Source organism: Dermacentor albipictus, chromosome 2 (assembly GCF_038994185.2).
Source record: "Dermacentor albipictus isolate Rhodes 1998 colony chromosome 2, USDA_Dalb.pri_finalv2, whole genome shotgun sequence".
Taxonomy (NCBI): domain Eukaryota; kingdom Metazoa; phylum Arthropoda; class Arachnida; order Ixodida; family Ixodidae; genus Dermacentor; species Dermacentor albipictus.
This window is the reverse complement of record NC_091822.1, coordinates 197,065,109-197,077,973: the sequence shown is the minus strand read 5'-3', so window position 1 is coordinate 197,077,973 and position 12,865 is coordinate 197,065,109. Positions and strand designations below refer to the sequence as shown.

The window sequence follows — 12,865 nt, the reverse complement described above, 5'->3', positions numbered from 1 at the left end:
CACTAACTAATACAAGTGTTCAGCTAAAACTAGACACTAACCTTCGATAAAACAACATGGTTCAATCGTGCAATCAAGGAAACTTGTAATTGCACCCAGGCTGATCATAGACAGAGTCCTTCTTATGGTTGCCATCTTGGCTTGACTGCGGCACTGTGTGAAAATCACCAATATTGAGAAGGCAGCGCTATCGCTGGAGAGAATGAAGATCTACAACATCAAGTGACTCGTGCCGCCGATATTTCTTTGTTTACTTCTTATGCAGTTTCGGATCTACTAGATCCGTCCACAAATTAGCAAAGCAAGCAAATGAAGGTAGAAATCGCAAACGGAACTAGTAGATTCATCCGCAAATTCTCAAAACAAAACTGAATCAATATTCAAGATTCAAGCGTGTTGGAAAGGTGTACCTGGTTACTTTTGAGTATGAATTTATTGATGGACATATTCCCGCATTTTCACTGCAGAAATAATTTATTTCATTCACCAAAAAATTGCTCATAAAATTAACGAACTGAGTATTGCTGATAGTAGGCTAAATGTTTTGGCAATATATCGTCGGCCAACAACAGCATAATTATTCACAGCACTATCGATAGTATTATCAGTAGTAATACTACCGATGGTATTATCGATAGTAACATAAATTGCACTATCGATAGCAATACTATTGATAACACTATCGATAGTGTTTTTACACTATCAATAGTTTCAGAAAACTGTCGATAATACCGATAGTCAATTTAGTGACAGTTTTGCATCACTAGTAACATGTGAAAATAGTGCAGAAACAATAGGGCATATCTTGTTAGCATGTCACAGTATCTGCCATAGGTCAATAAGTATGGAGGTACCCTGACTGTGGCCTTCAGCTTCAAGGATTATTTAGGAAAGGTTAATGAATCTGTAGTGGAAATAGTGAAAGGTGGCTAGAGTATTGGTGGTGCAACAGCAGAGGACATGACTGATTTTATGGTAATTAATTCTTATCAGGTTTGATGGTTTCTTAACCATTGAACCATATCGCGCCTTATCCATAAAAAAATATAAATAACATTTTTTCCCCCTAATTTTCAGAGTGAAGCTGATCGCGTGCTGATATACTTGACGTTGTACATCTCCGAGTGCTTGAAGAAACTTCAAAAGGCAAGTGTGAACTGCTTCTGTTACACCACTGCCAGTTGTCATCACTCGTGCCTTTCACTGTTCAAGAGTGACAGGGAGTAGTGTCACGAGAGTGGAAGGTTACCAGCAATGTTGCTCTGGCAAGCGTGAATTCTTTTTTTGGAGAACTAAAGCCGAGGTAAAACTCTTGCTTGGGCTAGTTGGTTCATGCTTGAAGTAGTAAAGGCAAGGTGCAGAAGACCAGGACTTAGGAATAAGAACACGAACAACAAGACCGGCGCCACTTGAGACTGGCAAGCTGAGACGGTGATCAGGTTGATGCACAAAATGGCAGGATCGGTGCGAAAGCTTTGATGAAAGAAAGGGCCCAATGTAAAAGAAATATGCTCAAGTAAAACTCTTGCTTGGGCTAGTTGGTTCATGCTTGAAGTAGTAAAGGCAAGGCGCAGAAGGCGAGGACTTAGGAAGAAGAACACAAACGACAAGACCGGCGCCAGTCGAGACCGGCAAGCTGAGACGGCGATCAGGTTGACGCACGAAATGGCAGGATCGGTGCGAAAGCTTTGATGAAAGAAAGGGCCCAATGTAGAAGAAATATGCTCAAGTAAAACTCTTGCTTGGGCTAGTTGGTTCATGCTTGAAGTAGTAAAGGCAAGGCGCAGAAGACCAGGACTTAGGAAGAAGAACACAAACGACAAGACCGGCGCCACTCGCCACATGTGTTCTTCTTCCTAAGTCCTGGTCTTCTGCGCCTTGCCTTTACTACTTCAAGCATGAGCCAACTAGCCCAAGCAAGAGTTTTACTTAAGCATATTTCTTCTACATTGGGCCCTTTCTTTCATCAAAGCTTTCGCACCGATCCTCCCATTTTGTGCGTCAACCTGATCGCCATCTCAGCTTGCCAGTCTCGAGTGGCGGCCAGTCTTGTCGTTTGTGTTCTTCTTCCCAAGTCCTGGTCTTCTGCACCTTGCCTTTACTACTTAAAGCCGAAGAAATGCACCTGTTTGGAAAAAGAATATGGGAAGCATATTTTAAGTGTATCATACAGTGATGTTATTGGTTATTGTGCCCAAAAGCACTCGAAAGCCTTCCTAATTAGTCATGAAGAATGCAGCAAATATGTATAAATCAAAGTACGTTTTCCAGCAAACGTTTGAAGTCCCAAGCAGTTGGCATGAAAATGTCAAACAACTAAACAGTCACTCACATTTAAATAAACATTGCAGATAAATTCAAAAGCACTTATGGTAAACTTGCTTCACTTGAAACATACCTTAGCAAAAATATGAAAGGTTCCAGCAGATGTGGTTCCAAGAGTTAGTGTATATGTATGTGCACTATTGTAAAGGAATGTCAGGTCACAAACTTTAAGCACGCCAGCAGACTTTTACAACCTCATTGTAAAATGATCAATATTTAGAACTTGTTTACAGTTGCTGTATTGATGCCAATATTCTTGCAATCTTTATTTTTCATTTGTGCATAGTTTAGGGCAGAGCTTATTCTCAAAGAATACAAGTACACTCACTCATTTTAGAGTGCAGCTCTTAACGGCCGTCCCTGTGTTGAGCCTCGGCGTGCCTCATCGAGCGAACAAGCACAGTGCAAACCCGGGAGAGCAGCGGCGCATGAAAGACGGCGAGAGCAAATAGTGCAGTGAGGAAAGTGGAGGAGCAGGATGCAGCGGAAGCATGAGGAGGAAAGCAGAGGAAGCTACCTTGAAGCACCGCCAGATGGCACTCACGCCTGTGCATCTGCGGATAAGATAAGCTAGAGACTTTGAGTATTGGTGGGAAAAATACGCAGGGAAGAGATTGATACGACCAGACCTCTTAAAGTCATAGCTAGTGGTACAAGGTAGATTTTGAAATAAAAGAAAAGATTGAAGAGATGTGTACAAAAATGCTAGCTAAGAAACATGTATAGCACCCCTGATAAAATCAACCAGGCTAGGTGACAATTTGTCACAGCCCCGTTTCAAAGGGGATACCATTAAATCATCATCATCATTGCAACAGCAGCGCGGCACAAGCCGTGCAGAGGAAAGCAAAAAAAAATCGAGGACGCTTAAGCTTCGCCTTCAAAAGTGGAACGCGAGAGCGTTCCCGTCGACCCGCCAAGGGGTGTAAGACAATGCGCTACGGCGCAGCGATCACTTACGAGGCGCCCCGCATCGGACTTTGCGCCCACCTATCACGCGGTGAGCGTCGAGCAACGCAGCGTTCGGCGCGGCAACGAAACGTGCGCCTGAGCAAACGGAACGAACCAAAGAACTCGGTGTCTCGGAGAGGGAAACGATCTACGCCAGCCAAACGTGATCGGCACGGGCAGAGAGATAGATAGATAGTAATCTAAAGAAAGGAACGGCGCTTGATTCTGCAACAGGGAGCACGGCGAAGCGTCGTCAGGGGTGAGGGAGTCGGTGCCGCGACGCGCCTGGCACCGGTCCGCGCACAGCCCCAATGCGCGCGTGGCGCGCCACCTGTCGGGGCAGCGCCGAACATTGAGAGGAGGGGGTCTTCTGTGTTAGCCGCAGGATGGCTCTGCATCTGCGGTGAGCACAGAAGAAATGTAGCGGAAACGTACTTCGCTACTCGTGTAACTGTGACTTCTGTAAGTTACATGCTCATAATTACCGATCTACACCGCAGTATAACTTTCTACGACACGTTTCTAAGGTAACACCGCATTCACTAGAAGCGCTTTTGTACCCCTTTCAAGCATGAACTCGTGGCTGAGTGGTAGCGTCTCTGTTAGACTCCGGCGACCCTGGTTCGATTCCCACCCAGCCCATCTTGGAAGTTGCTTTTTATTTATGAAGTGCCTGCCGTGATTTATCGCTCACGGCCAACGCCGCAGACGCCGACGACACCGGCTTTTCTGTGACGCGAGCTCCTTAACGCTATCGCGTTAAAAAAAGCCAGAAAGCTCGCTTTGCGCATTGCATAAGCTGCAGTTGCTGGCAAGCGGCAGCTGTGTGGCCGGTCTATATATATATAGCACCGCGCATCATGGCTCTGCCAGTCGGTGTGCTCGTTGGTGTGACACCTCAATATATCACAAAATGAAAACACGTATAGAGCTGTGCTCAAATTTCATGTTGGGGAGTATCGTAATTGTCAGTGAATTTTTTTATAGATTGATTTTTTAGACCGATCAATTATACAAACCTACCCAATAGCAGCTGCACTAGCACATTGAAGCAATTTATAATGGTAACTCAAGTTTCAGCTGTTATTCACATGGATATTTTCATGAATACACTCGTAAACACTTATGGCACACATTGCTCTTGCTGCCAACTGTAGAGCACTGTTCCTGTTGGCAGCACCCCTGCAGAACAAAGCCTGTGAATTAACAAGCACTTTTCCAGTCATCCCTCTTGTCCTGTTTTGTTCTCGTGCTCAGTCTTTAGATACCAAGTAGTATTTGAGCTTACTAATCACCAAAAATTGAAACTGTAGCAAGTTACTGGGGGTCATTGAAATGACATGTACAAGGGTTGATCCAGAAGTAAGGTTCCCATCAATATCAGAAATAGACAACATTGTTTATTCTCATAGAACTTTGCATCATTGGAAAGATGAAACTTCGCTCTATTTTTCTACATAATCGGCATCTTTTTCTACGCATTTTTGTAGACGGTGCCCCAATTTCTGTATCCCAATGTCGTAGAACTTCGCCGCCAACCCGTTGAGGAAGCGTTTCACCTCTTTTTTGACTTCATCATCACTCTGGAAGCATTGGCCACTCAAATGTTCCTTTATCTTGGGGAACAAGTGATAATCACTAGGCGCGAGGCCTGGTACTTGTACGGTGGGTGGGGCATGACAGTCCACCAAAAGTTTGTCAAAAGTTCCTGGGTTTGACGGGAGACGTGAGGTCGGGTGTTGTCGTGAAGCAGCATTACATCGGCTGCCAGTCGTCCTCGCCGGCAGTTCTGGATAGCTTGCCTGAGATAGTGTTGCACAATAACTGTCTGAGTTGATTGTCATCCCATGTTCCATGAAATCGATCAGCAGTATCCCCTTACGATCCGAAAAAACACTGGCCATGACTTTGCCAGCAGAAGGAGTTTGTTTGAACTTCTTTGCGACTGGTGATTCTGGGTGACGCCACTGTTTGGATTTTTGTTTTCTTTCGTGAGTGAAATGAAACATCCACGTTTCGTCTCGCGTAACAATGGAGTCCAACAATCTTTCCTTATCTTTTTGACAGGAGGAGGAGGAAGGACATTTATTAAAAAAGGAAAGGACAAGCAGGTGTCTTTCTGCTTGTGCGAGAGGCGCCCTTAGTCCAGGGTTTCTGCGGCTCTTGCTGTCTCCCAGGCCCGCCACACCAGTTGTTGCTGGTTACGAGGGTCCGAACTAGTCAGCACGGCCTCCCATTGCTCGGGTGTGGGGTTGGGTATTTGCGGGGCTGCCTTGACGTTGGAGCACGCCAATGTGGTGTGATATAGGGAGGCGTAGTCGTTACAAAGGGGACATTTTTATGAGTATAGTGCAGGGTGTATTGCGTGTAGTCTGCTTAAATGGGGGTATGTATTGGTTTGTAATTGTCGTCATGTTACGGCGTCTTCACGTGAGAGGGTCTTGTGTGGAGATGGGTATTGTCGTCTGTTAAATCTGTGGTGTTGTAGTATGGCGTTGTATTGTAAAGGTACGGGCTCCATAGATGCGACCGTATCCCTCTCTTGTGGCGCCCGGGAGGCATGAGCTCGGGCTACAGAGTGCGCACGCTGATTTCTATGGAGGGACTCGTGTCCTGGAGTCTGCACTAATTCAATGTCCGGGAATTGGGAGCCTTGTTTGAGGAGTCGATGGGCAATTGAAGATATTCTGCCTCTCGCGTAGCTACGGCAAGCTGCCTGGGAGTCAGTAATAATTGTTACGTACTCGTTGGTCAGACTAGAGGTGATGGCCAAGGCGATGGCTGCCTCCTCCGCTACAAGGGCGCTGGCAGTGCGGACCGTCATCGAGACCACCTCTTGTAGGTTATAGTCGACAACGCTGGCCGTCATGGCTGCTTTTTGGGGGTACTGCGCGGCATCTGTGTATAGTGTGGTGGGGACACTGCTATATTTTGTCTCTAAAGTCTTTGCACGAGCTTGGCGACGACCGGCATGATGTTCTGGGTGCATACTTCTGGGGATAAGGGCTACCTTGATGTGCTCCAGGAAGTTGGGGGCCAGGTGTATTGCTTGTTTGTGGCCTTTGCCGTGTGTGGGGTAGCCTAGGCACGCTAGGACTGTTCTTCCTGTTGGTGTGAGGGCCAGCCATTCTCGTTGGCTTGTGAGGTGGGCATCTATAATTTCTCTTGTTGTATTATGAACTCCTAGGGCTTCAAGCTTGAGTGTCGCCATTCCCGGTGGTAGGCCGAGCGCTTGCTTGTAGGCTTTCCGAAGAAGTACGTCTAATTAATCTATCTCCTTGGGAGTGAGGGGTAAATACGGGGCAGCGTAGGCAATGCGGCTGATTATCAGAGTCTGGACGAGTTGCATTATGTCGTCTTCTTTCAGCCCGTATTGTTTGGCGGTGATGCGGCTGACCATTAGCATGACTTGGAAGGTGGTCTGCTTGAGACGTTGGATGGTGTATTTGCCTCTGCCGTCCTGTTGTATGTGGAGGCCGAGAATGCGGACGCGGTTTACTGTGAATATTTCTTTGCCGTCGAGGGTAAGTGTGATGTGGGGTATTTCATTGAGTTTTCTTCTTGATTTCTGTCGAACGACTAATAGTTCCGACTTCTCGGTGGAGCACCGGAGACCGCTTGTTTTTGCATTTTGCTGGACAACGTCGGTCGCTTGCTGAAGGGCGTCTTGTTTCTCTCCTTCGGAACCAGTGGTGGTCCAGATAGTGATGTCATCGGTGTATATTGCATGCCTGATTCCTGGTATTGTGTTGAGTTTGTCAGGTAATTTCATCATAGCAATGTTGAAAAGTGTGGGTGACAGAACAGCACCTTGTGGGGTTCCTTTGTTGCAGGTAGGTAACGTCGGAGTTCTGAGTGAGCCAATGCCTATTGTGGCCATGCGGTTGCTTAGAAAGGCGCGTATGTAATTATAAGTTTTACAACCACAGTTCGTGAGACTTAGGTTTGTAAGGATGGTTTGGTGAGCAACTTTGTCGAAAGCGCCTTTGAGATAGAGTGCTAGAATCGCTCCGGTGTTGTGTGGTGAGATGTGTTCAAGGACTTGTTCCTTTAGCTGAAGAAGGATGTCGTGGGTAGAAAGGTGGGGCAGAATCCGAACATTGTTTCGGGAAAGAGATCGCTGGATTATAGGTAAGGTTGAAGTCGGTTCAGAATTACGTGTTCCAGAAGCTTGCCTAGGCATGAAGTCAGTGATATCGGTCTCACATTTTCTAAGCTCGAGAGTTTGCCTGGCTTAAGAATGAGTATGATGTCCACGAGCTTCTAGTCTGCTGGTAGCGTACCCGCTTCCCAATGATGATTAAAGAGGTCAGTAAGAGATTGAATGGTGCCATCATCCAAATTGCACAGGAGCTTGTTATTTATTTTGTCCTTGCCTGGGGTGGTGTTTCGTGTGAGTGCATGGAGTGCTTGTTGCACCTCAGTGATAATGATCGGCTTGTCGAGGTCGCAGTTGTCGCTCCCGCTGTATGTTAGAGGTTGTCCTCGTGTGGGTTCGAAATCGCCTATGTACCGCGCCCGCAGCTCCTCCAGGATTTCGTCATCAGCACCCTGATGGTTGTGGAGGATACATTGGATTGTTTGGCTGGCTGACTGCCTTACTTTGTGTGGGGTCAAGAAGATGGCATAGCAGCGACCATGTTTTGGCCGTGCTAAGATTGCCCTGCAACTTGTTGCCTAATTGTCGCCAGTTGTGACGGGTGAACTCCCCGGCATAAAGTTCCGCAGTTGCCATGAGTTTCGCTATACGTAGTTTCAGTTTACGATTATGTTTTTGGCACTTCCATCTCCTAACTTCTTCTTGACACTTCTGAAGAAACTGGCGAGCACAGTCAAGGCATTTCTTCTTGTGGTCTCATGTCAATAGCCGCAGTACACATTGAGCACAACACTTGTGATACCCCAATTTTTCAGTCAAAGCTCTTTCCACTGTACCGTAAGAACTCCCAGGAATCTGAGCAACATGTTCACAGACGGTGATCCTCCTGTTTTGAAGCATTTCCCGTTGGACCATCTCGATAACCGCTTCCGAAACTGATGGTCTTCCACTCTGTTCTTCATTGTGGACTTCCTTCCGACCGGCGCTAAACTCCCTGCACCACTTTCGGACATGTTGAATGGACATACACTTGTCGCCATACCCCTCTGTCAACTGACATGAATATCCATGGATGGAGTCCCTTTGGCGTGCAAAAAGCGAATTACGTAACGAATCTTGCACTTGGCGGGATCAACAATGGGAACCTCCATATCGGACGGCTGCTGAGCCAAGAATGAGCGGCGCAGCGAAGGGCAGCCGGGGGGAATCGACAGTGGGGGAACAGCCGCGCGCAGCAGTGTTGCCGGATTTCGCCTCACACCTTCCCGTGTGGCTGGAGCTCTTTGGGAACCTTATTTCTGGATCAACCCTCGTAGTATAACATACAGAAGCAAGAGTACTAAAGTAAGTGTGTTCTATATGGCCAGCATGCCCATTAACTTTTGGGTGAATATTGAAATAAACACCTGGATCGTATACATTTTGTGTCATCAAAAGTATAGGTGAAAACAAAGAAATCTGTGTGACTTATCATTGGTGAACTTAGTGGTCATCAACGTCATCAACAGGAGTGGCATACTGGAATAATTTAGCATGTCTCACAGAACCATCAAGAGTGCTTATAAAACCCATGAAAAAGATAGGTCCGAGAATCTATCATTTGGTTAAACTGTAGCTTGTAAGATATAATTGAGATGAGTAAACTGATATATTAACAAAGCTTTTGCTGTGATGTGCGTAATAGCAAACACAAAACATTGCTAATGTCATATATCATGAGTTTCCGTGCTATAACTGAATGTAACATCAAGTCAAAAGCTTTTGAAGAGTTAAAACACAGTCATTCTGGCCAATGCCTGTAACAATTTGTGTGTCATACTTAGAAAACACCTTCGATTGAGTTGACCCAAGTGTGAAGTTATGCTTTTACGGTGATATTAAATGACTAATAAAATAAATATTCTTTTTTTTTTGCTTAATTTACATGCGCATTAGACAATTTGTGATAGGAGGCTGTTGACGTTAGCTCGCTTTCCAAGTGACGCCCAGTATTGCACAGAACATTGACAACACACTGTCATTTGAAACACAAAATTAGTTCGGAATGGAAATGCACCGGTGGTTCCCAGTGGACAGGGTATCACTGCTCATAGTCATGGCCATGTGCTTTTGCACAAATCCAACCTGCTGTTGATTCTGAGGACGTGCAGTGCATGTTTTTCTGCCTATGTTTTCTGCTGTCACATTCTTTATTACCCATTTTTAACCAGCAAAAATATCCAGTGTCCTTTCTAAGTTTGTTTTTGTTTCTCCAAATAACAGTGCTCAAGCAAAAACCAGGGTGTCCAGGACATGAAGGCACTTGCCATCTCCAAATTTGACATTCCAGGAGAAGCTGGATTTCCTTTAAATCCGGTATACGCAAAGCCTTCATCTCCATCTGAAGCAGGTAAATGCCTTGTCTCGCTGAAGCTGCATTTTTTGTAGTGCATTTGGTATACACTCTTTAGTTGTTGTTTTTTTTTGCATCCAAGCAAACTTGCTCAGAACAGTATGGACTGTGTTTTTTCTGTTTTATTGTGAGAAATGTTGATTTAAGCAGTAGAAGGCAAACAAGAGAAGCCTCAGCCAACATTCTCACAAGGGTACTTCAAATACCATTTTCTTTGGCAGCGTTTACATAGTGGACCCTCTCCCCTATTTGTCCTGTAGGCAAGGAGAAATACAAAATAGTGAGGCGAGGCCAGGGTAAGGAAGTTAGAAATGTTCAAAAGGAGGGACTAGTGATAGTGAGGTTGCTGCAGATGGTTCTAAGGAGTATGGCCTGAGATGGATAAAAAAAAAACTATCGCAGGTAAGCAAGCATTCTCAATCTGGTTGTTTCAGTTTATCAAGAAAATGAGAAGCTAGCAGAGATTGACTTTGGGCAGTTGAAGAACAAGCTAATAAAAAAGAAATCAATATATACACTTAGCCAAGTTAGACAGTTGCCCTGATAAGTCCCCTTGCTAAAACAGTGGCTCCAGGCTGAAGCTTCCCTTCATAGTGGCATTTTGACATGAACAAATATTGATCTCATATTTAGTGTTTTTGCTGTTTTATGGAAGTACAGCTTCCTTCAATGGAAAATGGAAAGCAGGGCCAAACTGTTGTATTACTCATCTATTACATCATACTATTGCTTTCTGCCACTTTCCAGACCATTATAGCAAAGAAATTAGACTTCAGGCTGGTTTGACGACTTGGCATTTGAAAGATAATGCACATGATTGGTGCATAGCTCGAAGTAGAAACTTCTCCGAAACAGGGCCTAGCAAAAGAGGCAGGCAGTAGAAAATGATGCGATAAATTTAGTGGTTGCTAACATGAGCAAAGTGTGTGTCACTCTTTTACTGTCTTATACCCGAACATCTCAGGTCAGAGTCCTTGCATAGTCCATGCAGCCTGATTTACCACAATTTATTTTGAATCCTGGCTTCTTGTTTGAGCTGCAATAAGCTTTACTCACTCTGCATGTTCACTAATTTCTGCATTTGGGTACAGTAGTAGTGAAAACAGAGAAGAATGGCATGCTTCACATTGCCACATTTTATTTCAGAGACAATGAGGGCTTACCTTACACAGCTACGACAAGAGTGTGGGCAACGTCTATGCGACAAGGTTTTTGATAGTGAGACTGGGAAGCCAAGCAAGGTGAGTGAAATAAATATTTTGCCACTGAGATTGGCATGAATGCGTGTGTGAAATTTTTGGTGCATTTGGAGTTGACACCTAATAAATGCAGAAATAAATCTGGGGATTTGGATTGGCCTATTCTGTTTTTGGAGTACTTTCAAGCCCACCTAATTCAAACATATGTAAAGAACTTTCTCCTGCCTCTAAAGGTGCCATATTACTGAACTTAATGTGGCCTTCTCCGAGACCAAAATTGGATGAAAAAGCAAGGACATTTGTATGGCACCAGATAATCAAGATATGGCTTGCATAGAATAATTTGTTTTAAGTGTTCATGTCCCGACAGCAGCGTGCATTGAAGAAAATACTTAAGAGGATATGACAGCTTCTGTATATACGAGATATTTTGTTATGGTGGTTTCACAATGTTGTTATGGGGTCTCGTGAAGGAATCATCTCTGTCATGTATCTCTTCATATACTAAATCATAGCTTTGTCTCATATTTTGATCACGTTTGACCACTTCTCTCATATCTTGACCACTTTTGAGGGAAATCAAGCTTCTGATAATTGCCACAAGAATTTGTGATCATAAGTTCAAGTTATAGTATTGCAATTCTGGGTGACTTATTATTTGCTTTGTTCAACTTATTATATAAAGATTGAGTATTCTTTAAAGGTAATGGACATTTTATCTTTGCAGTGGTGGCTGTGCTTTGCCAAGAGGAAATTCATGGACAAGAGTCTGTCCGGGTTTGGTCATGCTTACCAATGACAGGCGTAACTCCCATTGTCAGACCTTGTCTAAATGTGCATGTAATAAAGAACACACCACAGAATGTTGATTCAGTACGTGATCTAGCACTGCTTTTTGTAATCAGTCCTCAAGAAATGATTTGTTGATTAAAACCAAACACATTCAGAAATGCTTCTTTGGTTGGATGTTGAGAAGATACCACATGATTGTGAAATGAGGTGCTGCTTCCTGAAATTACTCTGTATGCAGTGTTTCTCACCATTTGTTTAGAAAAGTTTCGTGGAGTTCCTTAGGACCTATCTTCAGAAATTTTTGTGTAATGTGCTGGGTGAGATTCCAGCAGCATTCATGGTTTGTGGATACTTGGTCTTGTTAGTGGAACATTCCTGAAAAGTATGGCAAAGTAACACTAGGACAGAAAGCATTTGTGTGTCTTCTTTCTTTATGTAGTTTTGTTTTTACACTACAAATTTACGATAGTGATAATATTTGGCAAGTTGTCTACACACCTGGAAGATAAAAAATTTGTATGACATGAAAATGTGCAGAACTTCAGGCAGGTGTCAACAGAAACATTGACAGTTGGCAGTGAGCGTGAAAGAAACGTGACATCATGGCACATTGTTTAAAGTAAGAGTGCTGTATTACAATAGAGACAACATTGTAATTTTTTTTTTTTGCCTACTACTTTTCATGTGCCGTATGAACTAATCAGGTTGGTTTCATGTACGCAAATGATGAACTGTTGGTGCTGACCATTTTCCTCACCACACCAGCATTCAAACAAAGACCAGGAGCCTCGGTGCTGCAGTTTCATGCAAGAAAAACAAAAAAGGAACTTACTGTGGTTTTCAAGGTGCTTTGAAATTTACTGGTAGGCTTCACAGCTTTGCCGCACAGTTTATCTGCTTGCTTCTTGTGGAGTACTGTTATATTTCTCTGTGCTTGTTGGCCTCACCACCAATTAAATAATAGTAAAAATTTCAGATATGAATTGAATAGCAAGGACATCATTCGATTCAGATTCGAGAAGTCACTATTCAAAATTGTCGAATATTTGTTTCTGTTCAAATATAAGGGATAACGCTTAACAGTCTGTAGGAGAAGAGATTGATGAA

At 44.0% G+C, this 12,865-nt stretch overlaps 1 protein-coding gene across 1 annotated transcript in view; it reads left to right on the top strand.

The window, feature by feature from the left end:
• Nucleotides 1-11,847, top strand: part of LOC135898570 (actin-related protein 2/3 complex subunit 3-B-like) — a 90,720-nt gene extending 78,873 nt beyond the window's left edge. Inside the window, exons 7-10 of the mRNA XM_065427606.2 lie at nucleotides 1,078-1,146; nucleotides 9,638-9,764; nucleotides 10,914-11,008; nucleotides 11,694-11,847. Of these exons, the coding sequence (XP_065283678.1) occupies nucleotides 1,078-1,146; nucleotides 9,638-9,764; nucleotides 10,914-11,008; nucleotides 11,694-11,765 (363 nt within the window). The 3' untranslated portion in view covers nucleotides 11,766-11,847. The remainder of the gene's footprint in view (nucleotides 1-1,077; nucleotides 1,147-9,637; nucleotides 9,765-10,913; nucleotides 11,009-11,693) is intronic.
• Nucleotides 11,848-12,865: the final 1,018 nt, after the last annotated feature.